General features: G+C 46.9%; 2 protein-coding genes across 8 annotated transcripts; one reads left to right on the top strand and one right to left on the bottom strand.

The window, feature by feature from the left end:
• Positions 1-24,805, bottom strand: LOC308650857 (uncharacterized protein C1orf105). Of its 3 annotated transcripts, XM_081297289.1 has the most exons (8): positions 24,537-24,805; positions 23,958-24,045; positions 20,725-20,815; positions 11,936-12,010; positions 4,868-4,935; positions 3,785-3,852; positions 826-966; positions 1-61 (listed from the first exon to the last, which is right to left on the bottom strand). In XM_081297289.1, exons 2-7 carry the CDS (start codon positions 23,990-23,992, stop codon positions 830-832), a joined length of 474 nt encoding a protein of 157 aa, XP_081153415.1. In that variant the 5' UTR covers positions 23,993-24,045; positions 24,537-24,805; the 3' UTR covers positions 1-61; positions 826-829. The 3 variants fall into 3 exon arrangements, with proteins under 3 accessions (XP_081153415.1, XP_081153417.1, XP_081153416.1); XM_081297291.1 differs by lacking the exons at positions 1-61; positions 826-966 and adding an exon at positions 1,944-2,445 and having other exon boundaries at positions 24,537-24,654; XM_081297290.1 differs by lacking the exons at positions 1-61; positions 826-966; positions 3,785-3,852; positions 4,868-4,935 and adding an exon at positions 10,589-10,845 and having other exon boundaries at positions 24,537-24,654.
• A 3-nt stretch (positions 24,806-24,808) lies between these two features.
• On the top strand, positions 24,809-27,162 carry PIGC (phosphatidylinositol glycan anchor biosynthesis class C). 5 transcript variants are annotated; one of them, XM_081297286.1, is made up of 2 exons: positions 24,809-24,940; positions 25,859-27,162. In XM_081297286.1, the coding sequence occupies exon 2, from the start codon at positions 26,076-26,078 to the stop codon at positions 26,967-26,969; it is 894 nt and encodes a 297-aa protein (XP_081153412.1). In that variant the 5' UTR covers positions 24,809-24,940; positions 25,859-26,075; the 3' UTR covers positions 26,970-27,162. The 5 variants fall into 5 exon arrangements, with proteins under 5 accessions (XP_081153412.1, XP_081153410.1, XP_081153411.1 ...); XM_081297284.1 differs by having other exon boundaries at positions 24,887-25,019; XM_081297285.1 differs by lacking the exon at positions 24,809-24,940 and adding an exon at positions 24,952-25,103.

Genomic DNA, 27,162 nt, shown 5'->3' on the forward strand with positions numbered 1-27,162 from the left:
GTTGGTTCTCACATGTTGGTCCAGTTAGTCAGGATTTGGAATTTCACAAGGCCGTTGCCTCCTAAGGAACAGAAGAGACCTTTTTTACAGGAACATCCTGAAGCCGGGCAGGGAACACATAAAATTTGTAAGCCTAGACCTTTTGCTCTCTGACACTGCAGACACAGTGACCAGGACAGATGTAGAGACTCACATCCCCAAAGTAACCACACCATAAACCACAGCCGTTGGGGTGGACTTGAAGGCCCAAAGAACAGACAAACAGCTGATCTCTGCAGCACTGCAGGTGATGTGAGGAGGGTCAGGCGAGGCGTGGTTCCCCCAGCAAGGGCCACAACTGCCAATCACTTGCCATTCTCCAGGCACTGCCTCATAGTATCCACTGTCATCTATCAGACTTAACCGACAGAAATAAGGACAGAAGGATGACTTCTCTCTCTCTCCTTTGTCTTAATGGTATAAATTCTTAAGGGGCCTCTGACCTGAAGAAAGGGGCAAAGGAACTTCCATAGAAAATCAATGTCTTAGAAACACCAGGATGTCATCTGTCACAACATGGATAACATCTAAACCAAATAAAAAGAGAGATCCTTTCCAAGTTCTATTGCAATCGATGAATCTTTATAATCATACACATCAAATTGTTTTGTCTTTAGGAGAAATGAGTGAGAATGTGGCCAGAGCTGAATACCAGCAACTCTTAGGAAGGAAAAGCTAAGTCCCTTTTTTTAGAGGTAGGAGGGAATCATGGGAGAGGAACACCGTGGGAGACTGGCTGGGCAAGGTTATTTCTCTGAGTTGAGGTCAGGACTCCCCCGGACTCACTGTGTCATTGTCTTGCCCCAGGGTCCTTTCTGGACATGAAAGAATGTTGATTCTTCTCAAGAGCTTTGTAGGCATCTGACAGCATACCGTAGAAGACAGCTGTCCTGGGGCCCAGAATGGGCAGTTTGCAGGGAACGCTCTCTGGAGGTTGAAGCGAGGAGGAGGAGGAAGAACAGGGCTGCTTAGATTCCACTATTAAGGAAACTCAGAATAACCACCAAGCACTTCTCCCACCTTATGAGGCAGATTCAAAACTCATATGTTCTGAATTGAGTCTGTTTTTTAATGGAACCATCTTATCCCCAACAACATTTAAGCTTTCACAGATCTTGTCAAAGAGGCCAAAAGTAGTACCTAGAAATAAAACCCAAGTGTTAGGAATCATTGCCAATTAAATTAAAAATGAAGATAAAACATATCTGGAGCTGTAATATTAGTCAAAGGGAAAAGAGCTTTTGATTCTCAGGAGACTTTTCAGGGACACAAGCATAGTTCTGTTCTCTGAAAAAATAACCATGATCTTACAAAAAGCTATAGCACGGAAAGAAAGCATTCTGCAATTCCAAAGGAGACTCTGTTTTTGGCATAATTTATTTTTAGAGATCTTTAAAATCCTTATCATCCTGACCTCTTCTCCAAATATGATTTCCTTTGTGAAAAGTTGGTTAGCATTCAACTTCTGCAGAAGATACATTGCCTGAAGGAAAGTACAATAATGTGGGAAATAACACCTTCCCTCTGGGAATCCTTGAATGACCCTGAGAATTGGAGTCCTGAATTCTCTGGAACAAGCTCCTTGGTCAAGCCAGATGAGTGCTAGACATAGCATAGGGTCACAAATCTAGAATCCAGTTTAGTCTCATGAAGTGAGTGAAGAGGAAACAGTGGTCCAGGGGGACAGGCACAGATGGGCTAAGGACCAGATCTTAATTCTAACTTAGTGCTCTTTGTATCATATCACACTACTGTGCCAGATGGTAGGTGTAAATCAGGCGGTTGACATCAATGCCGATGTTTATAAAGAGCAAGAGCCTGTGGTGTCATGAGACTCTGGAGTTGAGCCAGAGAAAAATGCACCCAGAAGAAAACCCACAGCACTTTTGAGATATGTTCTTTCAATTTATTTAGTTCTCATTAAGAAATACTAGTAATATATAAAGTTAGGTGATCCAGAAAAAACGAGTTAGACAATCGCTGGCATACTGTGCACTAGACGAGCTGGCCGCTCAGTGTCCATAGCATGTGCCCAGGGAGCTCAGCCAGGAGGGCGACAGCTCTGGAACAGGCTGTGGTGCTGTAATACTGACGTCCAAGCTGAACAATGCTGTGGGCCCACGCAGTGCCAGCAGTCTTTCTGGGCTGGTTAAAGGTGAAGGTTTCTGGTGTTGTCTAGCTCTCCTGCGACAAAAATCTTCTCTGGTTTTGAAAGTAGAAACATGGAGACCAAACCCACACACAACTAGAGCCAACAGGAGGTCCACAAGCTTCAGCTTCTAGTCAATTCTGCAACCACTGTTCCTGCAGCTCCATCTCCCAGGTTGCTGTCCTACGTTGCATTCTGTGGGCAAGAGCCACTCCATGGCTAGCTCCTCTATTGCTAATTGAAGTTCACCCTCAGGGCTAAGGAATTAGTGAAAAGCATCATGTTACACTGTCCTCTAAGATCAGAAAATAAATGTTCTTGCTGACGGAAGGACCGGTGTGTGTGTGTATGTGTGTGTGTGTGTGTGTGTGTGTGTGAGAGAGAGAGAGAGAGAGAGAGAGAGAGAGAGAGAGAGAGAGAGATTTAGTCCTTTATAAGGCAGGTCTGAAAAAATCCAGGACCAAGGGAACCCCTGAGTGAGGGTGTGACTGACACAGATAACCCTGAGAGTAGCTTTACTCTAGCTAGCTGTGCACGCTTATCACCTGGTGTCCTCTTTATGAGGTGGTCACAGTCCAGATAGCAGCCGAGTGGGGAGCTTCCATTGGGTGGATGTTCTCAGCTCTAGGCTCTTGATTCCACTTTGGCCACGTAAGAGCCAGGAACTCAGCCAACATTTCTGAATACCTAAGAAGTGGTTCAGAGGGACTTGGCAGCCCTGCTCTGTGCTAGAAGGCAGTGAACCGCTCCACACACATCAGCTCTTACTTGGGTCTCTGGTCCTCTTTTTTGGCATCCCCTCAAGAAATCATGTCAATCCTGTGATTTTCTTTCTAAATGGATTCTCAGTTCAGTTTTGCCTCGAATCCCTAGGAACCTCCCAGGATAGCGCTTAGACTTTCTCCTCTACATAAAGTCATCGTGATTCTCTTTACTGCCTGTGTTGAATGGAAGAGCAGCTTCAGGTGGCTTCAGTTAATTTGGGAGCTTATTTGGGAATAGAGAGCTTGGGCTACTCCATACCCTTGAAATATGCTGCCCCCAAGAACAGCCCACTCCTACCTTCACCAACCCATGGCTGGTTTCTCCAAAGGATGAGTCTTAGGTCTGAAGCCTGAGAGTGAGCCACCACCTTGTTTCTGTTAACAATAAGTGAACACTGCTAAGCACGGGGAGCTCTGGGAGAAGGTGGGTGTTTTGGGGAGGCTGTGGGACAAAATTTGCAGGGCCTTTGAGGGGCCATTCCAGGGGTGTGGAGGTGTAGTTCCCTGTACACTTAGGCTAGTACCTTTGGGATTGCCATGGAGGGACTCACTATAGAACTTACTATGGAAACTGGTCAAAGCATGTGGTGTGGAGACAGCATGGGAAAGAGCATGATGTGGAGAGGGGCGGGTGGTGTCTAGGAAGGGACAGATGGGTGGAGTGCGAGGGTGGAGGCCAAATCCTCCCAGTGTGTCACAAGGCAACGTGTGACAGAGAAAGTGATAGAGAATGTTCAGAAAATTTAGAAATTATCTTAGGAATTAAATCTTCCACTCTACCACCCTGGGCATGGTATATCTCACCTTGCAAATTCTCTGAAAAGAGACTAACCTGTTGCCATGTTCTCACGGGAAGGTTTAGGTTCAGTATGGGATCTGCATTGATGAAGACTCATCATTCTGATTGGAAGAAGCAAGAATGCACATGAGTCCACTGGCCAGAGCTTGAGGAATGGGAATTTGTCTTTGCACATCTTAAAACAGATGATCTCTGGACCTCAGCACCTGTTAGCCTGGTGATCAGACCACTTTGCAGCAGTGAGATGACTGGGGGAAGAACACCCATTCTCAAGGTCTTTTATTTAGTGATATTTTCATGGGTTTTGAGAAAACTTTCATTTAAAAATATTTTATTCCACTGTCAAAACTCATATGATCTGAAAATAGGACTAAGGAAAGAATCCTCTAATTCCAGAGAAAAAAATAACACACTTACAGATCACTAATTTATCCTTAAAGAGAGAAAGTTTTGGTTAGAACCTTCTATGTCTCAGTATGGGGGAGAAATTAAATATTACCATATAGCGTAGATAGCTTTTCATTTGTTTTAACATAGGGGAGCTCTCTTTTTGCTTTCAACCCTCTACCTCATGGCAGTCAACAGACAAGTTTTTCAGTAAAATAACTGAATCCTTCTTCATTGTCCAATAATTAAATACAACCCCCCCCCCTTTTTTTTAAACTAACAAACTAGAATTTTGACTGGATGTCATTTCTGTTCCATTTTGTGGTGTTAAGAAATCACCAAATAACAACCAAACAGACATAAAGAATTTTAGTTACTAAAAAGTGGCAGACTCAGGACAGGTTGTGCGTCATCTCCTGTGTCTTCTGAATCAGATGTGACATCTACTTGGAGGCTTTATGTTGAGTTCTGCCTGAGTTCTCAAAGGACTCTCCTATCTTTTATGCTTTTCTTGTGAAGGTGTAAAGAAAGATCATACTTTCCCCACAATAGTTAAATAATTGTCCAAGAACAAATAAAAGGTGAAATAATGTTATTTAGTCTGGTTTAACAAGAAAATGAAACCATTCCCTAAACATGTGATTACTCTGCTCCTCAGTCCACAATCCTGTATCCCAAACAAATACAACCAGAACTAAAGCCATATCCCAAGGCCAATCTTTAGCTTACCTTTGGCTCACAAAATTCTCAGAGGACAGTTTCAGAAAATCTGGATTGATCACAGCTCCTGGTTGTACCTGGGGAGGAAAGTCCCACTTAGAACACTGGAGAACCACGTTCTGATGGAAATAAATGAAGTCTCCCTTTAGCAAACTCAAGTTGTATTTGACATCAAAGTCCTTTGTGCATCCTTTCAGAGGGTCTCACCCTGTCCTCAAGTCATAGGGTCTTTGTTCTTTCCAGGTTCTGAGACTTGGAAGTTAGATTCCTCGGGATGAGCAAGGCTTCAAAACCTGTTCAGACCACCATGGTGCATTCTTCAGGTCTCAGGGCCCCTCTCTCACAGAGGCCACGGGATCCTGGACCACTCTTGGTAATTCTCTGCCTTTTGTTCTGAGGGCTTCCTCTATCAGATGCTCATCAAAGTTTGTTGTATTTCTGTGCTTATTGTCTGGCTACTCTGATAGAATTTCAGCTTCAGGGGACAGAGACCACATCTCTATTTTTGTATTTCCATCTCCCAAACTGCCACTCAAGACATTTTTTGACCCCATTAGTGAAGAAATGAGCCCACTTTGAAGCATACTTGAAATTTTTATGTGTGCCCTTCATACAGGCTAAATCCAATAAAAAATTACAGAATTACTGGTTAAAATCATCTTGAGTTTTTTTTCAAGTTGATGACTAACACTAGTTAGGACTTTTTCAATATTTCTCCAAAGGGATTGTAGCTCTGGCAGTATATGATCATCACAAGACGTGGGTGCAGGCGTTCAGCTGGCCTCCTCACTGAGTGACCTGCAGGATGGGAATTGAGATTCTAACTTGTGACACAGTTGCAAATTACAATGTGTCAGGAACCTCTAGAGGTACTTGAAAGTAGCAAAAATCGGAATATCAGTGTACACAAAGGCCATCACCTACTGTATTGAGTTAGATTGTTCTCCTGTCTCATTAGCTGAGGGGAGGATGGGGGGTGGGCAGTAAAGGCTTTAGTGAGAACCAAAGGACAGTTTCTAGATAATTCTACATAAAAGGGTAGAGAATATGCCAAAGACAGATTTGGCCATTTTCTAAAATTTCATCTATAGTTGTCTCTGCTTGAAGGAAAGATGCAGGCAATTCTACCCCCTCCTGAATAGCATGACCTCTGTTGTAAAGCCTCTAAGTCCAGCAGGGTATTGCATGTGTGAAGTGGGCTGTAGGGGCTATGCCAGAACAAAACTGCCAAGGACAGGATGTTTGTTTCTGAAAATAAAGTATCTGGGGGGGGGGCACTCCTATTTATTCTTCCACCCATATTGATTTTCTTTCATTTTAACTGTACAAATTTATGGGTCAGGTATAATAATTCAATATGTGTATATAGTGTGTAATGATCAAATCAGTGTAGTTAACATTTCCCTCTTCTTAACACCTAATAATTGTACTTATTTATGTAGTACACTGTGATATTTCAACACATGTAGACAACAGATACTGATCAGATCAGGGTAATTAACTGTCCCTTCTCTTTATTGACTTTGGAACCTTCCAGCTTCTCTCTTCTAGTGGTAGTTACAGGCACCCGACTGTGCTGGAGAACACTGGAGCTTATTACTTCTAAGTGTGTTTTGGTATCTGTTATCCAACCTCTCACTATCCCCCTACCTTTTTGCCCTCTAGTAATTTCTATTATATATTCCAATCAATGTTTTAAAAACACCCATATACAAGAGACAACTTGTCTTTCTGTCTGATTCATTTCACTGAACAGAAAGAATTCCACTTTCATACATTTTGCTGTAAATTGCAGAATAATTTTCCACAATGGATAAGTACCACCCTTTCTTTATCTTTTCATCCTTTATGGACATCAAGGTGGATTCCTATCATGGCTATTGTGAACAGTGCAGCAATAAGCATGGGTGAGGTGTCTCTTTGGTGTGCTGATATCCTTTCTTTTGGATATGAACCCAGAAGAGGGATAATTGGATTGTTTGGTGGTTCCATTTTTGGTTTTCTGAGAAACACGCATACTGTTCTCCATAATGGCTAGTTTACATTCCCAACAATGGTGTATAAACATGCCCTCTTCTCTACATTCTTGTTGCATTTATTGTTTTTTGACTTTGCAAATGCCATTCAAACTGGAGAAAGATGATATTCATGGTAATTTTGACTAGCCTTTCTTTGACAGCTAATGAACTTGAACAGTTCCTTCCCAAATTTGTTAGCCATTTAAACTTTTTTTGAGAAGTGATTATTCATATCCTTTGCCTATTTTTAGTTGGATTATCATCATTTTTAAAAGTTTTTAAATGGGGCTGGGGATATGGCTCAAGCAGTAGTGCGCTCGCCTGGCATGCATGCAGCCTGGGTTCGATCCTCAGCACCACATACAAACAAAGATGTTGTGTCTGCTAAAAAAAAAAAAAAAAAAAAAAAAACTAAAAAATAAATATATATAAAAAAAGAAAAAAAGTTTTTAAATGTATTCTTGATATTAACCCTTTGTCAGACGAGTAGCTTAAAAACTTTCCTCCCATTCTGCAGTTTTCTCTTCACTCTCTAATTGTTTCCGTGCTGTGCAGAAGCTTCTTAGTTTGACATAATCTCATTTACTACGGTTGTTTTGTTTCCTGTGCTTTTGGGGTTTTATCCAAATAATCATTGCTTATATGAATGACTTGAAGTGTTTCCCCTATGTTTTCTTTAGTAATTTCAGTTTTGTGTCTTACCTTTAGTCCTGATCTACTCTGAGTTTATTTTTGTATAGAGTGAGAGAAGGGTCAAGTTTCAGTCTTTAGCATGTGCATATCCAGTTTTACCAGCACCATCTCTGAAGAGACTATCTTTTCTCCAATGTGTATTTTCCGTATCTTTGTGGCAAATCAGTTGGATGTAAATACATGGATTACTCTATTCTTTTCTATTGGTCTGTGCTTCTCGTTTTGTTTATTGTAGCTTTGTGGCATATTTTGAAGTAAGGTAGTAGGATACCGATAGCTTCTATTTGTGTGTGTGTGTGTGTGTGTTCTCTTTCTTTTATCATAGTTTTAAATTTCCTTGTAGACATCTTGTACTTCCTTGGTTGAATTTATTTCTGGGCATTTTTTGTAGCTATTGTGAATGAAATTCCTTTCATGATTTCTTTTTTAGAAATTGGTGTATAAAAATGCTTCTGATTTTTTGTGTGCTTCTTTTTTATTGCAGATGAACACAATACCTTTATTTTGTTTATTTACTTGTTGTTGTTGTTGTTTTAATGTGGTGCTGGGGATCCAACCCACTGCTTCACACAGGGTAGGCAAGTGTTCTACCATTGAGCCACAACTCCAGCCCATGTGCTTCTGATATTGCATCCTGCAACTTTACTGAGTTCATCTTTCAGTTCTAACAGTCTTTTGATGGAATTCTTAGGTGTGTGTATGTGTGTGTGTGTGCACGTGTGATCTACAAACAGGGACCCTCTGACTTCCTCCCTCCTGTTTGCATGTCTTTCTTCTGATTGCCTGATTGCTCTGCTAGTCATTCCAGCATGATGGCTCCGAGCAATGGGAGTGGTGTCCTTGTCTCATCCAGACCTTAGAGGAACTCCAGCTGCTCCCCTCAGCGTGCTGGCGCTGAGTTTGTTACACAGGACCATGATTACGAGAGGCTTTCCTTCTATACCTTTGTCAAGAGTTTTGTCATGAAACGATGTTGAATGTTTATTGAGTGCTTTTTCTGCATCTATTTTTAGTGGTTTTTATCCTTCGTTTTGTTGATGTGTTACACTTATTGACTTATATGTGTTGAATCATCCTTGTATCCCTGGGATACATTTCACTTGATCATGATGAATGATCTTTTGGATATGCCACTGGATTCAAATTGCTAGTGTTTGAGAATTTTTGCATTTATGTTCATTAGAAGTATTGACCTGTAGTTTTGTTTGTTGTTGTTGTTGTTGTTGTGTGTGTGTGTGTCCTTGTTTGATTTCAGTATCAGGCTATACTGGCCTCATAGAATGAGTTTGGAAGAATTCTCTCACTTTGTTTTTTTTGGAATAGTTTGATGTCAGCTCTTAAAAGTCTGGTATAATTTTTAGCAGTGAAGGAATCTGGTCCTGGACTCTTCTTTATGGGGGTTCTTTTGATTTCTGAGTCAATTTCATCACTCATTACTGTTCTGTTCACTCTTTGTACTCATGGTTCAATTCGTGCCTGGATGTCCATACCTTTCCAGATTTAGGGGACTTTTCAGTTACTACCTCGTTGAGTGGGCGACAGACTCTAGAAGCTTGACTGTTCTCAGTCCCATGGGCTGCCTATGCCTTTGTTTCCCCCTCTGTGCTAGAACACTACCCCCACATGGCATGGGCTTGGGTGCTGGAGTCACATTTGCTTGACTGGATCAAACTGAATCTGTGAGGTTGCAGTCCCTTGTGCTACTATGGAGGCACGTCTGAGGGGTCTCAGGGATTGGGATATGCACAGATTCCTTACCTTTAGGGCAGTATGAATCCTGACAATAATTCCCTTCTTAAGATGGTGTCTAGTCTAGCAGCCTGGACCCTGGGATTTGATGGGGAAGACACTGTCAGTTCCTTGTCCAAATGAAAGCTATAGGGCAGATTTTAGACCACTCCCCTAACTGATCTGCAAGCCCGTGATGCCGGTAGAACTTTCCGGTGGCTAGATTGCTGGTGGCTGTGCTGATGGGGCTTGCGGGCTCTTCAGTTCACCCTCACCCCTGCTGAGGGGGCGTCCTTGGTCCATGCAGGTGTGCCATGCTCCTCTTTCTATGCTGCTGTTTCAGGGTTCTGGGCCTTACAAGTCCTGGTCTCTCCTTGCTGAATTTCAGTGCTCTCCCAGGGTCATCACCTCAGAGTGCAGCTGTCTACCTGTTGTTTTGGTTTTCCTGATGGAGGAGGCCGTGAGTTCTGGGCACCTCTGTTTGCATGTCTTGCAATCCCCTATTCATTCTGAAAAAGGCTGAATAGTCTCTTTCTTCCAGAAACTGTCCCCGAGGTTTACCTTCCCTTCACTCCCACCAGGTCTGTTCTATTTCTTTTCATCATATTTTGTTGTCAATATTTGTTTATCTTTTGGCTTCTTAAAGACAGAGCTTGACTTATTCTTTTTCTCTTCATTGTACTTGAGAAAGTAGGAAAGCACATGTTTGTTCTTCTCTTTCAAGATAATTTTGACTATTCTGTATCTATTGTGTTTTATTATGAATTTTAAGATCTGCTTGCCAATTTCTTAAAAAAAAAATGGCATCTGGGATGTTAAGAGGGATGGCACTGAATCTGTAGATAGATGGGGCAGGATTGCCGTCTTTATAACATTAAGAGTTCCAATCCATGAACATGGGTTCTTTCCATTTATTTAGGTCTTATCTTCCTATGATATTTTGTAGTTTTTGATTTATAGATCTTGTATAACCTTATTCCTAAGTATTTTTGATGCTAATGTAAATGAGATTTTCTTAATTTCACTTTGGTTGTTCATTGTTAGTATAGAGAAGCAAATCAATGTTTGTGAATTAAACTTGTATCCTGCAATTCTACTGTGCATATCTATTGGCTCTAACAGTGTGTGTGTTCCCAGGACGTTCTAGATATGGGATTCATGTTACCAGAAATAGAAATAGTTTTACTTTCCTCTCTTTCTTTGCCCTAATTGCCCCAGTAGAACGCACCGTACCATATTGACTAGAAACGGCAAGTGTAGACATTCTTGCCTTGTTCCTGGCCTTTTCCCTTCTTTTCCCTCCCCGTACTACTCAGGAAGGAGGCGCTGCTGGTTACAGCCCCTCGGCTGTCCCAACCCTGAAGGATGCTGAAGAGCCACTGTTTGGTGGGGCAGTGGTGCTTCATGCATGGTTTCTAACACTCTGAGGCTTCCACCAGGTCCAACAGCAGCAGGGACGAGTGTCTGGGCACCTCTGTGTCGGGAGACCTTCCTTTCAGAAGCTGCAGCAAATGTGGGAGCATGGTGTGTGGCAGCACTCCAGTCAGGCTGGCAAGGGCAAAGGTCAAGGACGAGGTCTTGAGAAAGAGGACAGCTGTGGAAGCCCCGTGCGAGCCAGTGGCCAAAGCTGGCATGGGCCTGGGGTTGGCACATTCTCCACTGATTCCAGTCCAGATGCCAGGCGGTGCCCACACTGCACTCTGTGGTGCCAGCCAAGGGAAAGCCAACACAGACTGCAACTCCCAGGCGGCCTCCCTAGCGGCATCAGGTGCATTTCCAATTCCCACACAAAACCCTTGTGGACTGCCGCTCTGTTCCCGTCCTGCTGGCCTGAAGCACCTTTGCCATGAACTCGGGGAAGGAGCCTCTCTTGAATCTCCTGTTTTCCTTCCATCCCTTGCTCTCCTCTGACCCCACGACTAGCTCTCCCAGCCTCCTTTCCAGGTCCAAGGAGAGTCCCGATATCAGAGTTGAAGAGGTCTTCCCATCCCCTACCCTAAACTTAGCCAGGCAGCTGTATTACCTTCAACTCGAGCCTCATCCTGGCCCCAACACTAACCCTGCTCCTTAAATCAACCCTGGTCTCCTCACTCTGAGATGGGGAGCCTCCGTCTGAAATGGCCTCTTTCTTTAGCAGCTCCGACAGGTGGCAGAGGTTTGTCCTTGCTCCCTCCACACCCCCTTTATGTCCTCTTTTTTCCTGATACTCCTCCCCCACCACCACTCTCCACCACCAGCTATAGCTATGATACCAAGTGACACCTCCACTAGCTAGACACTACTGGGGAATCTCCCCAGCTTTTCTTCCCAGGTGCTGGCTACATCATGATAAACCCAAAGACGAAGCTGCTTGTTTCATGATTACAATGGTTGAAGAGGACTCTGTGTGTGTGTGTGTGTGTGTGTGTGTGTGTGTGTGTGTGTGGTGCTTGGGAGATGTTAAGAGGGGAAAAGAAGCCCCATAACCTCTGTAAGAGTGCAGTGACTTACAAGCCCAATTGGTTTACCTCATCACCTCGTCTCTTTCCCCTGGTCCACCAACCTTGGCTCACCTCTGGCTTGTTGAAATGTGGAAGGTTAAACATTTTGCGTGACCACCTTGACACATGCCCATTTCTGTCCCCCACCCCTTGCTTACCATTTTTTTTTCTTGACATGCGGAGCACAGCCTCTTATGTCTGAGTGACATGAGGTCACGCTGGTTCTTCCTGGCCTGAGGGGGAAGAGAAACAGAGAGCGGTAAGTTAATGGTGAGTTCCCTGGGGAACACAGGAGTAGGAAAGGGGTAGAGAGGCAAGAGAGGGAACAGCTTTTCCTTCCATAGACAGACAGGCACTCTGGTCTCAGCCCCCTAGGGCCATCGCTGACTCAGGTTTGTTACCTTTGGTAGGTTAGGAGGGAGTGGCCCCAGGCTGGGGTGGCTGTGGGGATGCTCCAGTGGTGCAGGCTTAAGGACCGGACCTGGGGCCAAAGATGAGGGCTGGCGTCCACAGGGGTCTCTCCTTTCCAACCTGAGCCCCCGTGGCTGAGGAACTGCATTCTCCATGGGCAGCGCAGGTACCCCACGTACACAGGTTCTCCACCAAACGTCCAGCTGAGGACTCTTGTTATGGTTTGGATCTGGAGTGTCCCCAGATTCTCCATGTTGGAGGCTCAGTCCCCAGGGCAGCAAGACCCAGAGCTGGGCTTCTGGAAGGTGACTGGATAAACAGCGGCTCTATCCTCATCAGTGATTAGCCCACTGAGGGACGGTTCATGGTTGCATGGACTACTCGGAGGTAGCAGAGGCCAGGAGGTGGGCCCAGCTGGGGGGAGTGGGAGCATCCTCTCCTCTCTCTCCATTTCCTGGCTGCCATGAGGTCAGCAGCTCTGCTCCACCAAACCTCTCCACAGGCCCAGGATCAATGTAGCCGAGTGAGCATGAATGTCGCCTCTGAAGCCGTGAGCCTAAGAGACCCTTCTCCCTTCTGACTCCTCAGGTATTTGGTCACCGCCATGAAAAGCTGACTGGCACACAGCCTATTCTAAGGACAAATGGAGGCTTCTTTTCTGCACCCTCCTTTCACCAGCCCCTCCCTGGTGCACCCTCTCACCCTGGCTCTATGCCAGCTCTCAAGCATCCATGGCCCAGCGACGTGTGAGCCATGCCACACCTGCCCCATCTCCGTAAAGCTGTGCATTAAGCCACCCACAGGACTGAAGCTGGCGTCTCCCGCCCTCTCGCTCCTCTGGGTTGGAGAGGCCACTCCAACCCAGCAAAGGTGCTACTACTGGAAGGACGGTGGGTACCTGTCTGGTCAGGGCACCCACTCCTTTCTTTTTGACTTGATCTCTGTAAAAGGGTGAGAGACGGGACTTTGGGGCATGTACACCTGCACCATGAAGCTCTCATTTATGTCTCTGGCAAGAGGTTTGGTTAGGGAGGAAATGGAAACTTGAGGTTAAAGCTATGTTTGGAGCTTTTCTCTCTTACTCTCCTCACGTGCACGGACTTGAAAGTTGCGTGGTAGGTTCCTAGAAGGTATAGAACACAGGGAAGAGGAGGCCACAGTGACAAGCAGAGGGTGACAATTAACTGAAGCCTTCTCCTCATCCACAGCCTTGTTTGCTATCAGTACATGGTGCCTGACCCACTCCTGCTGCCCTGGGGGGTGGCTGAACGGGCCTGCAAGTAGCTTCATCCTGTGAATGATAAAAGGCACTTGGGGTCTGAGGACCGAACACTCTTGCCAATGTTGGATTCTTTTGATCAATATTTAAAATATGCTTCATTTTTATAGGATATTTTAAAAGAATCAACTCAGTGTTACAATCTGGGGGCTGGCATGTTAAGGTCTGCGTGTGGGTGACTAGATCCGTTCATTCAAGAACAAACTCTGTGAGGCCACCATGTGAGGCTGCAGCAGGGGCCAGAGGACCGAGTAAGACAGTTTCCGGCCCTAAAGAGGACAAGAGAAGAACGTGAATTCACTCAGTACCTGGGATCCAAGACACAGCTTCTGACCTCATGCTGTCACCCTCTGTGTACCTGGAAGTGTGACGGGGTTGAAGGTACTGTGACAGAAACACATGGGGACCACAGTGAGGCTGAAAGCGGGTGGGCGCTCACCTAGGAGCAGGGCAGAGGGAGGGTCTGAAGGGTTACGAGACAGGCAGTGCTGAGGTGGGCATTTGTTGGCTGTGAGCAGGGGAGAGGGGGAGGCCTCCATCCAGGAAACACAGAATGACCCAGTCAGCCAGCTTCGGGTACCAGAGGGCAGGGTGCAGTGGCCAGTGTATCTGGAGGAAGAAGTAGGGTGAGAAGGGGGACTGCAGAGGGGAGTCTGTGTGGATGGACTCCTCTGCTTTGGGCTGGTCCAACCCCCTGCCAGGTCTTCCCTGACCCCTGGGGGTGGTACCCCTTGCAGCTCGGCTCCTCCATCCACCCCTCACAGTTTTGAGGTCTGACACTAAGATACCTCCCTGAAGCTGCCATTGAAGTAGGAAGCACTAGATATCTCAGAAGTGGCAACTTGCCTCTGGGCTCTGAGAGAGCAGGGAGACCACTTAGGATTGGAGGAATCGGAAAAGTGTTACTAGAAATGGCATTTACAACTGGCCTGAAGGGACGAGGACCACCTGGACAGGGTGAGGTGGCCATGGGAGAATCCTCGGGTGCATTTGTTTTTATTGTTATAAGTAGACCTTCATCGTCCCTGAAATTAATTCCTTCACCATTTCCAGACTTCTGTTTCTGAGAATACTACTACACCTACAGGGATGAGAGCCAGAGATTTCACTGCAACCAAGCAACAAATATATTTGCAGGATAATCCAGGTGCACAGCAGGACCACACTGTTTAATGACGACTCCCACAGCCACTGTGGACTGTGGACTCCCACCGCCACGTGCACTTCATCCCTCGAGTTTGCAGGACGAAGTACTTTGCAGGTTGCCCTCACTGGCCTTGTTGAGGCCTCATTCTTTAACACACAGCCTAGCGTTCCTTTCTCAGAAAACCTAGCTCCTGCCCCTCCTGCCATTTATTGCCCCTTATCCTGAGCTGGATGCCCGCCTCTCCAATTCCATCACAGACGTGGTGAGGTGGCTGTGGTGGCTTTCTTTGCATTTTTTCCTCATCTCCTTCTTGAAAAAAAAAATGTTTTCTCCATCAGGCTGAGAGTTATTTAAGAGCAAGAACCATGCCTTGCACATCTTTGTATTCCTACAACCTGCTGTGGAATCTGGCACACAATAAGTATTTAACAAACACTGGGTGAATGAATGAGTCACTACAAGCACTTTAAATTAACGGGTATAAACAAAGACACAACCAAGATTGCGTGCGTGCGTGTGTGTGTGTGTGTGTGTGTGTGTACCTAAAACACAACATGCATATGTGTGCAAAAATCACTATGTTGTTTTCAGAGGGATATTTCAGGATGCTGGTCTGGTGTGGGAAGAGCACTGGCTGGATCCTAAGGGCTGCATTCCAGACAGGGCTTTTGGAGTAACTTGAGTGCCTTTGTCAACAATGCAAATTCTCTGGGCCTCCTCTTCCCTTCAGGTGACTGTCACTGTGGCCCAAAGAGAGAGAGGCAGGCCACAATTCTGCTCACATTTTACAAGTAGAGTGAAAACTAGTCTGACCTGCAGCTCATTCCAGCTCAGCCTCACCTCCAAGAGGAGCTACTTCCTCCCTTTCTAGAGAGGGGGATGAGGGCCTGGGGAGTGGGAAGGCAGCTGTGATAGGCAAGTCCAAAGCTGATGCAGTGGCTCAGGACCCCATGTCTTGTAGGCCTCGCTCCTCATTTTGCCTTTTCCTCCCATCCCTGAAGCCCAGGTCTGGCCATTCCCGGCTCATTCTTAGTTTCCTTCAACCAGCTCAGCGCCAGCAGCAGCAGGATGGAGAGTGAACTGGTCAGGTTCACAGCACAACATCCTGGCTATAACATCTCAGCCAGAGGCACTGAAATATTAATGGAGCTCTCATTTCCCAGGACAGCAGGCGGCAGATGCAATGGGAGCGCAGAGGCATGACATGGGCTGTGGCCTGTCCCCAGAAGGCAAAGCCTGCGCTCCACTTTTAACAACTGGAAGTATCCAATACTGAGGGACAGCATCTGCTGAGGTTCCTAGAGCTGACTCTTGGCCCACGACCTTGGCTTTCTTAAATCCTAGGTAAAGAGACAGAGACACAGTCCTCTCCCTCCCCTTCTCTCTCATATACACACCTGTTCACATAACAAAAACTGAAAATGTAAGCACCAGATGGTGACTTTAAAAATAGACATCACAGGCTTGATGTGAGGAACACTGACAAGTTTGCCTCTGTCCTTCTTGCCCGTTGGCACTTTTAGTCCTTTTCTCCTTTCTCCTCCTGACTTAGCAGAGATTTCACAGGTCATCTGGTTCAACCCTCTTGGTGAATCCAACAAGGAAGTTATGGCTCAGAAAAGTTAAGAGATTTGTCCAATAACACCTCCATTAAGTTTTTGTCACTGGGAAAGTTTTTTTGAATAAAAGGGTCAAAGAGATTATCTTTTCCCAGAGGAGGATCGGACCCTTAGAAGCCATATGAAAGCATAATTATTCCAATACCCCTTGGAGTGAATCAAAAGGCAGTGGTCAAAGAACTGTCTTCAATCCTCCAAAAAATCCTGTGATAATAAATCTTTCAATCCTGTCTGAAAATACCAGTCATATTAAGAATTAAGAATTAAGCTGAATACAGGTTCAACAATGCTCTTACTGTTCGCTAGGAAACATTTTAAACACACCCCAATAGTGGACAACCGTATGCCTACCATCTGAGCTCATCAAACCTAACTCTCACCCATCAGGCCAATGGTGTTTGTTATTACTTCTCTTTTAAAATTGCATGTGTAATTATTATGTGTTTGATTAATAAAGACAGGAGTATGTGAGGTAGTTTCCTTGGTGGTCATGAGCTTTCAAAATCTGGAGTCAGTGAGAGAGAAATAAGAGCAAGCGGTCAGTGGTGAAGCAGGAAGTCTCTGTCCTCTGGCTTTCCAGCTGGACCTCTGCTGCTGCTCAGGTGTTTTCAGCCAAGGGGTTTTGTCACAGGTCTGCTAAAGCAGAACAGAAATGCTCCCATCTTTACTCTGACTCATCAGGCTGGGACAACAAAGCTGATCAAAGGGAGCAGAGAGGGTGGGGCAGGAGTGGGGGGGCTGGGACTCCCAGGAGCTCTAGGTAGTTGACATCCAACCCCAGCAGGTGGGAGCAGGGCTTTTGGCCCCTGCAGTCCTCCAGGTCACTCACAGGCTTCTGTTTTGCCTTGCTGGGCATGGCTGAGTCACCCCCTGGCACATGCATCCAACTACCACCATACACCTTCCCATCTCATGGCATCCTGAGGAGTCAACAGTCATGCCCGAAAATGGCAGGTAATGACAAAGGTCTAATGGTGCCATCAGTCCTGGTGACTAATGACAAAGGTCTAATGGTGCCATCAGTCCTGGTGACTAATGACAAAGGTCTCCCCAGTAAAGGTTTAAAGGAGGAGATGTTTAGGCTTCATTCTCCTCTTCATTCAAAACGGTTCTTTGTTATCTCTGCCTCTCCTTTTCTCTTTGGTGTCTTTGCCTCCCCTCCTCTCTGCAGGGGTCCCTCTTGCTGTCTCCCTCCCTCCTCCTGTGGCTGTGCCTCTGAGCCTGTTTCCTGTGTGTTTCTGAGGGAATGCTGCTCTGGGCACACTGTACCTGGCCCTGCCACAGGGCAGGAATGCCACTTGGAATGCGAATCTTCAAAGTTCTGCCCTTTGGTGACAGTGAAGAGGCAGCGAGCCAGGTGGCAAGACCTTTGTGCCTGTACACAGGACTGGCCTCGGCTTCTGCCAGGTCCCTGATTCAAAGGAGGGAGGAAGGAAGAGAGTGTGTCCACGGTGCGTTTCACTCCGTGAGACACAGCATAGTTTCTTTCTAGAAAGGACCAACTGCAGGCTGAGCCCGTGCTGACCTCACAGCACATGCAGGCAGGGATTCTGCTCACAGCAGACTCTGGGGCCTTCCTTCAAATTCGAGGAGGTCTGTGACAGGTAAGGACCTAATCTAGGCGCCTGCCCGGTGCCCAACAGAACGGGATCCCAAGTTCCCTTCTTGCTCTTCTGGTCTGAAAGAGCGCTGTCACTCGGAAACCTGCGGTAGGCCAGCCCCAGGTTAGGGGGTGCGGGCGAGGCACCTAGCTGGCTCAGCAGGGGTGACTTGGGGGCCTCCCACGCAGCCTACTGGCCAAGCAGCTGCTCTTGACTGCCGCCTCGTGGCCAGCTGTGAGTACTACCAGCGTAGGGAGCTGGCCCGCGTCCTGCCCTCTGCAGGTGCCCAGGGGTCTGAGCTCCTGGGCTCCTGCGCTGCGCCGGGATCTGAGCATGCCTGGACAAGCGGCAGAGGAGAGCCCGGTACGTTTAGGGCCGGGTGACTGGAAACCTTCTGGCAGTTTCTGCAGCAGCGCTCAGCCGTCCCTCCTCGCTTGGCCCCTGGCCCAGCACATGTCCCTCTTCCCTGACTAACAAGGTGACTCTGAGGACCAGCGTGGGCTCCCGCTGCTCGCGATGGCCTTCGGGTCTCCGTCCGTGCTGGGCTCACCTGCCCCGGCCTCCCTGTACGCGGCTCGGTGGCGTCCCCCAAGCATTTCCGGAGCTCTCGGCGCTGGTCCCCTTCCCTTCACCTCTTTGCCCTTCCTCCGCCCTGGCTCTTCCCTCACTGGTTAAAACAGGCCCTTCGAAGTGGGTTATGAACCCACTTCAGTCCAATGTATGAAGTGGGTTATGTCAAGAGCTTTGTAATGTTGTGAACAACCAATAAAAAAAAAAAAAAGAATAAAAAAAAATAAAAAATAAATAAAACAAATAAAAAATTATTTAAAAATGAAGAAAAATACTTTATCTGCAAAATAAAAACATGAATCAAAATGGGAAGGCACCAAATTAAAAAGCTTCTGTACAGCAAAGGAAACAAGAACATGAAGAAAGAGCCTATGAAATGGAAGAAAATCTTTGTTAGCTACTTTTCTGATGGAGGATTAATATCCAGAATATATAAAGAGCTCAAAAAACTTCACACACACACCAAAAACAAACAAAAAAAAAACATATAATCCAATCAATAAGTGTGGAAATGAACTAAATAGACATTTCTCAAAAGAAGAAATACAAAAGGCCAACACATATATTTTTGAAAAGTTCAACATCCTTAGCAATGGGAGAAATTCAATCAAAACGATATAGAGATTTCATCTCATCAGAATTAGAATGGCAGTTATTGATAATATAAATAATAATACAGGTTGGCAAAGATGTGGGGAGAAAAGAACACTTATACATTGTTGGTGGGACTGCAAATTAGTACAACCACTTTGGAAATCAATATGGAGAATCCTTAAAAGATTAGATATGGAACTACCATATGACCCAGTTATTCCACTGTTGTTATTTACCCAAAAGAACTAAAAGCAGCATTTTCCAATGTTTATAGCAGCACAATTCACAACAGCCTCACTAGTAAATGGATGGAACTGGAGAACATTATGTTAAGTGAAATAAGCCAGACTCAGAAAGTCAGTTCACAATAGCTAAACTGTGGAGCCTAGATGCCCTTCAGTAGATGAATGGATAAAAAAAGTTTGGCATATATACACAATGGAATATTCCTCAGCAATAAAAGAGAATAAGATCATGGCATTTGCAGGTAAATGGATGACATTGGAGAAGATAATGCTAAGTGAAGTTAGCCAATCCCCAAAAAACAAATTCTAAATGTTTTCTTTGCTAAAAGGAGGCTGATTCATAGTGGGGTAGGGAGGGGGAGCATGGGAGGAATAGACGAACTCTAGATAGGGCAGGGGGTGGGAGGGGAAGGGAAGGGGTAGGGGGTTAGCAAGGATGGTGGAATGTGATAGACATCATTATCCAAAGTACATGTATGAAGACACGATTTGGTGTCAACATACTTTATATACAACCAGAGATCCAGAGAACTGTGCTTATGTGTGTAATAGAATTGTAATGCATTCTGCTGTCATTTATTTTTTTAAATCAATAAAAAAAGAAAGTCACAGGTCAAAAAAAAAAAAAAAAAAAAAAAAAAAAACAGGCCCTTCGAGATCCCCTCGCCACGCCCCCTGCAGCTCGGCTCAGCCTCCCCACCTGGAGGTGCCTTCTCCTCCCACCTTCCCCGCTGGGGCTCCGCTCTCGTGGCTGCACCTGCCCCGCCGCCCTCTCGCCCTCTCGTTAGGTGGCCCACCGCTGGTCGCCACCTCCGTCCGTATTAAGCACTACTGACCGAAGCCAGGGGCTCCTCTTGCTCATGGCCCATCTCTACCGCGCTCTCACTACGCGCCAGGCACCGGGTGGGTCAGGTGTCCAGGAGGGAACACTGCGCACACCGCCTGCAAGGGCCTGCGGGGCCCAGCGGGTTTTCAGAAGGAACTGCTTTCAGCGTTAAATGTCACCTCTTCACCCCACGACCCCAGTACCACTGTCCCCAGGTGCTGTACAGTGCCCCCAGCAGCCACGATTGATTTCTGTGAGGTGGAGGGAAAAGGAGGAATTTCCCAGGTAAAACTCCATAGAGACTTGTTTGTGGAAGACAAGTAACGCTTGGGGTGAGTGGTTAGAGACTCAGGATCCGCGCAGGTGCAGGCCGAGAGGCAGCCCCAGAGGACCTTTGGGCAGATCCCTCCATATTTATTCTGGTTTCTTTTTGTTGATGTTTCCAACCTATTTCTTTATTCTCAGTTCTGGTGGACTGGGTGCTAAAAGCACTTGGGACAGGGTGACAGGTGGTACCCATTTGTTCTGCAAGTGTTGACTGAACCCTGATATGTCCCAGGTACAGCACTGTGCTAAGGAGATAGGAAATATGTCCACATTCCATGATATTCTAGAACTGCTGCTGGTTTCATTTCAATTTTAAAAATATGGATACCTTCGATGAGACATCCGGAACTTGAAACAAAACGGGCAAACCGTCATCCTTCCAGGTGGAAGCCAGAAAAGTAGTAAAGGGATGCGCAGATCTAAGGAAACAAAACAAGACAAAGTTAGAAGGGCAGTCAATGGTTTGGAGAGCCAGGCCCTTGGTTGTTTCAGAGAGGACACAGGGACACTGGAGTGGTTTCCCACTCTGATTCTGGAGCATCCTGCCCACGAAGGAGCACCCGGAAGACAGCTGTGTCCCCTAAGGCGCTTTGGCTGCTCTGTCCCTTTCGTTTTGAAGTAACCAGTGATAGTTCTAGATTGTCCGACAGTGTACAAATAAGGCAGGAAAAAGGTTATTCATAAAAGCAGAAAGGAAAGGAGTGAAATGCTCCCCGGGTCTCCTGGAAAAGTCTGCATTAATGTTTTCTGCATTGAACAAGTGCTGGTCCTTCCGTGCCCGGCCTGATTTCCTGGAGATTATGTCTCTAGGCTTAGATCATTGACTTGCTTCCTCTCACTGAACATCTCCCTCCAACCCCTCTTCCTCTGGAACATTCTTTCCAGTTAGCAAGTTACACAGGGATGCTAGTGGCAACACCAATTCTCTTCACAGGGTGACCACCTCGCTTGCTACTGAAATTCATTTTATCACAGGATGAGGAGCCAATGCCTAGGGGTGGGGCTGGCAATCACAAACTGTCCTTTGTGCAGCCCTGTGCCTGTCCTTGGCACCCAAGAAATGGGAACTTGGAATGCTGTAGTTTTGCCAAGAATATCTCTCCTCTCTAATGAGAAAAGATTCCATTGTTCATTTAAAGCAAAGGCATGTAGGAAGAGTTTGAGGTTCATGAAGCATCTACTGTTTCATTTCTCCTCTCCACTTCCGTGAAACCCGTGAGACTCTGGAGGTGGGTCTGACTTGAGCTCTTTTTGTACTTTGTCTTAGATATGGGAATAGACTGCCTTGAACTTGTCACCCAGAAGCTGTCCAGGAAGGCCAGTTTGGAACTGCTCAGGCATGCAATAAACTCACACAAACCACCTCAGTGTGACCTCAGGGGCTTCGAAGGCTGAGTGTGGCTTCCTCAGAGTCAGGCCAGCCTGGGAGAGTCCTTGGAAGGAAGGAGGTCTGGTTAGGTACTTCCCACCGGAGCCTGGCCCTACCTCCTCCAAAGCCTCAGTCTTTCCAGAGCTCAATGGGGGCGAGCCATGAGCACACTTCACTAAACCTTCTTTATCTTTTTCAGACCATTCTCTTGGGACTGCTTGCCCAAGACTATGTAGTACTCAGGGCACATGGAGAACTGTCTCCCAAGGTCTAAGAAAAGACTTTTGCCCAAAATAAACAGTTTGGAACCTAGAGCTTTGAACAGATGAGGAGTTTAAAACCCTTAAGAACTGGTGACGCCTCGCCTGTCCTTTCCCCTTGCAAAGGTTCTGCATTCCCGTCTGGTCTCCTGAGAGCTTGGGGAAACCCACAGGTGCTGTCCATCACCTTAGCATCCCCATGAAGTGAGTAGGCTCTCAGAGGCTGAAATTGCTACCCAGTCCTCCCAGCATAGACATGAGCAGAGTTTTGCTGCCTACCGTGGGGAACTTCTCCTTGCCGCTAGCTGGTTTGGCCATCGGGAGGAAAAACTGCCCCTCCCTTCCCAGCTGGCTGTTGATAAACTGTCCTCTCTGACACTCCAGGACTTGGCTGTGAAAATAAACAGGTGCTGAGAAGGCCCAGTTGTGTTCTGGGCCTGCCTTTCTCAAGGCCCGCCCTGCCCTGTCCCTACCTTCTCCCAAAGGCTTGTATAATCAGAAAACAAGGGAGCTGGCGGCAGGACAAGCAGACATTGGTGTGCTTTGCTCCTGGCTGCAGGGACAGGTCTGACAGGCATGGAGGTAGCGTGGGGTGGTGGAGGTTAGCCTATTAGATGTCAAACACTAGCAGCTTCACATTTTAAAAAATCTAAATTTCTACTTAGAATATCCAGTAGATTTGGTCACTGGACTCACATACCTGCAGGTGACACTGAAGGGATAGAGGGCAGGCTGTCACCTTTGGTCAGGGGATGCTCCCCTATTCATTGCAACCTTCATTGGCCAGTTCTACTCATTATGCCATCCCCCTGACTGTGAGCATACGATTTGTGCCCCATCCCCAACTGAAAGATGCTAAACTGCCATCACTCATGCTGACCCTTAATAAGAACTATATTACATAGCACTTTTATTTCCTAAGCAAGCCTTTGGATTAACTGAACCTTTGATTGCCTATTTTTATATATTTGAAGTTATGTAAAAATAACAGACATAAACGATACACACTCAGGCACTTTGAAAATACATGAAACTGCCTAACTGCTTACTAAGAATGTGGTGTTTTAAAGTGAAGCAAAGCAAAGGCACATGCTATTGAAATTGGAATGTGGAGATAATGTAAGGATGTCCCTCGTGGAGAGTTGCTTATCTGTGGGCAGGATGGCACGTGGCATTTACCAACAAGAGTGAATTTTCTTTTCAGACAATATGCTCTTTCTAGCCAGCTGCTTCCATGCCAGGGAGCCAGCCCTGTTCAGTCTATAATGTGCATATGAAATTGCCTCTGGGCTGCCTTTCCCTGCTTTCTCTCATTTACTCTATATCATTTCACACCACCCTTCCATTCCAGAGCAGGGCTGGAAGCCATGACTAGGAACCATTGTAGCAAAAATGAGGGAAGAATGAGGAATCCCAGTTATTTCGAGTAGAAGCTGAAATTCTCCCTACACACAAATTCCCCCGATGTTGCAAAACACAAATATGTGTTCTATATTAGTTTGATTAGAAGAAGTAGGGCTGAGGAGGTTGGAGGAGAGCCTGACAGTTAAATACAGGCAGCTGCTCCTCTAAAAAGATGGGAAACTGTAGTTCTAGACTTCTGAGGGTTAAAATCTGAAAATTTCAAACTAATGCAGAGGAGAAGGTGGGGGCAATGAGGCAGATGGGAGTGTTTTGAGAGGTGGTGTCTAGGGGTACACTTCTCTTGCACTGTTGAGTGTGGTGGTAGAGAGGAAGTTGTTCCGGGTCTCATTTCTACTCAGGCTTCTACCCAGATTTCACTTTTTCCTGAGAAACCCAGGACATTCTTGGTTGTTGAGCACTTGACTTGGTTTCTGGACTGAGCAGATGTATCCCTCCAATACCCTCTCCCTTAAGAAAACTTCTCCCACGAGAACTTTCAGGAAAGCTTCGCCTCAGTTGAGCAGTTACCTTCTGGGGAGGCTGAGAACTAATGGCTTGTTCATGTGGCTGGTCTCACTAAGCCAAGGAACCTTATCAAATTTTGGAACAGAAACCTAAAGAGGAACAAAAAGAGATCATTTTGCAGTTTATCAGTTGTCCACTGTTGTCCTAACAATGACCAGAGTAAGCTAGTAATGGCCATGTAGCAGTCCACAGTTTATAAGACCTTTTTATATTTTGTATTTGACTCTCAACCATCCCATAAAGTAAAAGAGCAAATAAGTGTTATCTCCATTTTTCAGATGAAGAAGTCAAAGCTCAGATAGTGTGAACTGCAGCTACAGATAGGTTCGTGTTTTCTGACCTCCCTGTCCACTCCGTCCTGGGTCCGGCTGTCTGCCTGTGCTTCCCTCCTGCTCCCATCTGTTTGTGAATCCCTTAGCCCTTCCAAGAAGTCGGCTGAATATGAGCAATCTCCTGCCCAAGCCTCTGGCTGTGTTTTCGGACGCAGGACTCTCTGTCCTCACCCTTCAGAAGGCCAAGCTTAGGGGAGAACCACTACAACTGGGCCTTGCTGACCTCAGCCAGGCTTTAGACAGTTAAAACCTTTCGCACCCTATCTCCACCGCAAGGGTCAGTGAACAAGAAAGCAAACTCCGTGGGAGCGGGGATTTTTATCTGTGCCGATCACTGCGGCGTCCCGAGCACCAAAGGTCCTGGATGTCTGTCATGACAGGCATGGATGCGCAGGAAGCCCTGTGCCAGGGCGGGTCATTCTCTCTTGCACTGGGCTGGGATTCGCCCTCCCAAGGACGGTCCTTTCGGCCTCCGACCGGTCTCCACAGAGGAGCAGCCAGTAGGGGGCAGCAGCGGCCTCACGCCGCGGCGCGCTCTCGCCGCGGACGGACGGGACCCGGAAGTGCTCGCCGCCGCCCTAGGCGGCTCCCCGGAAGGGGAAGTCGGTGGGCGGCTGCCCGCTTCGGCCGTGCACCCTAGGAACTCGAAGGCCGGTGGGTTCCGTGCGCGCGTCAGTGTTTCGGTCCTCTTGCTCTGCGGTCCCCTGCAGGCCCAAGACGCGGTGGCCCCGCGGTGGCCCGGCGGTGAGCGAAGCGCCCCCAGGGACACCCCTTCCCGACCCCTGCGCGGCTCTGCGGACCCCTCGGCCCCGCTGCGGTGAGGGGGGCGTGCCCGGCGGTACCTGCGTGGTCCGCGCGGAAGGCAGGAGGTCGGGCAGCGAGCGCTCCTCTGGGGTTTGCTGAGGACACTGGTGCTGCCTGAGCGTCCCGGGGTCACTGAGGGTCTTCCTGGAGCCCCAGAGTCCCGCTGTCGAGCGGGGATGATGGCCCTCCAAAGGGAGGTGCGCCCCGTTAGGTTCTGGCTTCTTGGCGGCCTTGGGCCTGGCTCCCACGCTGGGAGCGCGACCCTCTTCCCGTGTGCAGCCTGGGGTGGGTGCCCCTGCGAACCCAGTGAGAGCTGTGGGCTCTGTCCCTGTTAATTTTCATAAAGTGCATATGCAGGCCTGCAGTGGCGCTCACCTGGGTAGGGGACCTTTGGGTGAAGACGATGGGGTGAGGCGCAGATCAGACTTTGGTTGCAGTCCTGGCACCACCGTTTACCACTCTTGTCACTCTGGGCCAGAAATGCCCAAGCAATTTGGATCTCCTCTGTTTTACTAAAAAACGGGACCAATACCTTGTGAAGATTAAGTAAAAGTGCCTAGGCATTTAGCACAGTAGACACTCCAAGTGATGGCTAGCAGGTATACATTGTTCAAGGAATTATAGTTTAAAAATTGGAAGTGAAGTTTTAATATCCCAGATTATAAAATGGCAATCACATTCATTTTATGTAGACTTGTAGTAACCCGAGTTGGTTTGATTTTTGTCTCAGTTCTACTCTGACCTTTGACAACTTTCATATTTTCACAGGTCTCTTTTTCTAGGAGTTTGTCTGTGTTGTCTTGCCTCAGAGAACAACTGCATCCATTGTGGGCCTAGCCTGGGTTGTTGCCTTTGAAAACAAGGAAAGGTGGGTAGATAACGGCATGGAATTTCCAGAGAAGTCTTATTTCAAAAAAAAGGAAAACCATATGGGCTTACTTGAGGGAGATTGAACTGGCCTGAGTTTAAGGGAAAGGAGAAGATAATGTGTGCCCAATCTATAACTAGCACCAAGGAGGCCAAGTGGCAGAAGGTCTTGTATGAGCGGCAGCCCTTCCCTGATAACTATGTGGACCGGCGGTTCCTGGAAGAGCTCCGGAAAAACATCTATGCCCGAAAATACCAATATTGGGCTGTGGTATTTGAGTCCAGTGTGGTGATACAACAGCTGTGCAGCGTCTGTGTTTTTGTGGTCATCTGGTGGTATATGGATGAGGGTCTTTTGGCCCCCCACTGGCTCTTTGGAACTGGCCTGGCATCTTCATTGATGGGATATGTTTTGTTTGATCTCATTGATGGTGGTGAAGGGCGGAAAAAGAGCGGCCGGACCCGATGGGCTGACCTGAAGAGTGCCCTAGTCTTCGTTGCTTTCACTTACGGTTTTTCACCAGTGCTGAAGACCCTGACAGAGTCCGTTAGCACTGACACCATCTATGCCATGTCAGTCTTCATGCTGTTGGGCCACCTCATCTTCTTTGACTATGGAGCCAATGCCGCCATTGTATCCAGCACACTGTCCTTGAACATGGCCATCTTTGCTTCTGTCTGCCTGGCCTCACGTCTTCCCCGGTCGGTGCATGCCTTCGTCATGGTGACGTTTGCCATCCAGATTTTTGCACTGTGGCCCATGTTACAGAAGAAACTGAAGGCCTGTACTCCCCGTAGCTATGTTGGGGTCACAATGCTTTTTGCCTTCTCAGCCCTGGGAGGCCTGCTGTCCATTAGTGCAGTGGGAGCCATACTCTTTGCTCTTCTGCTGGTTTCCATCTCCTGTCTCTGCCCTTTCTATCTCATTCGCCTGCAGCTTTTTAAAGAGAACATTCATGGGCCTTGGGATGAAGCTGAAATCAAAGAAGACTTGTCCAGGTTCCTCAGCTAAGTTAGGGACCCCATTACACTATTAAGGCAAAGTGATAGACTGGCATCCTAACCAGCATAAAATTGGAAGGCAGAGAGAGCCCTTCTGGAAGCAGCAGGCTGATGTGGATGAGATAACAGAAGAAAAAATTGACAAAGGCTTGGGTGGCGAAGGTGTCATTTTATGATTAAAAAGCTTTCTGGTGCCCTCTTGA

Source organism: Spermophilus citellus, assembly GCF_964194105.1.
Source record: "Spermophilus citellus genome assembly, chromosome: 6".
Lineage (NCBI taxonomy): Eukaryota > Metazoa > Chordata > Mammalia > Rodentia > Sciuridae > Spermophilus > Spermophilus citellus.

Bases quoted from the DNA above. Each gene is read 5' to 3' on its own strand.
- LOC308650857 (XM_081297289.1), bottom strand. From the start codon at position 23,992: ATGAACAAGCCATTAGTTCTCAGCCTCCCCAGAAG. The intron at 20,816-23,957 runs GTAACTGCTCAA...TTGTTTCCTTAG, and splicing joins GTTCTCAGCCTCCCCAGAAG to ATCTGCGCATCCCTTTACTA. The intron at 967-3,784 runs GTTAGTCTCTTT...TTCAACCTCCAG, and splicing joins CCGTGAGAACATGGCAACAG to AGAGCGTTCCCTGCAAACTG.
- PIGC (XM_081297286.1), top strand. From the start codon at position 26,076: ATGTGTGCCCAATCTATAACTAGCACCAAGGAGGCCAAGTGGCAGAAG.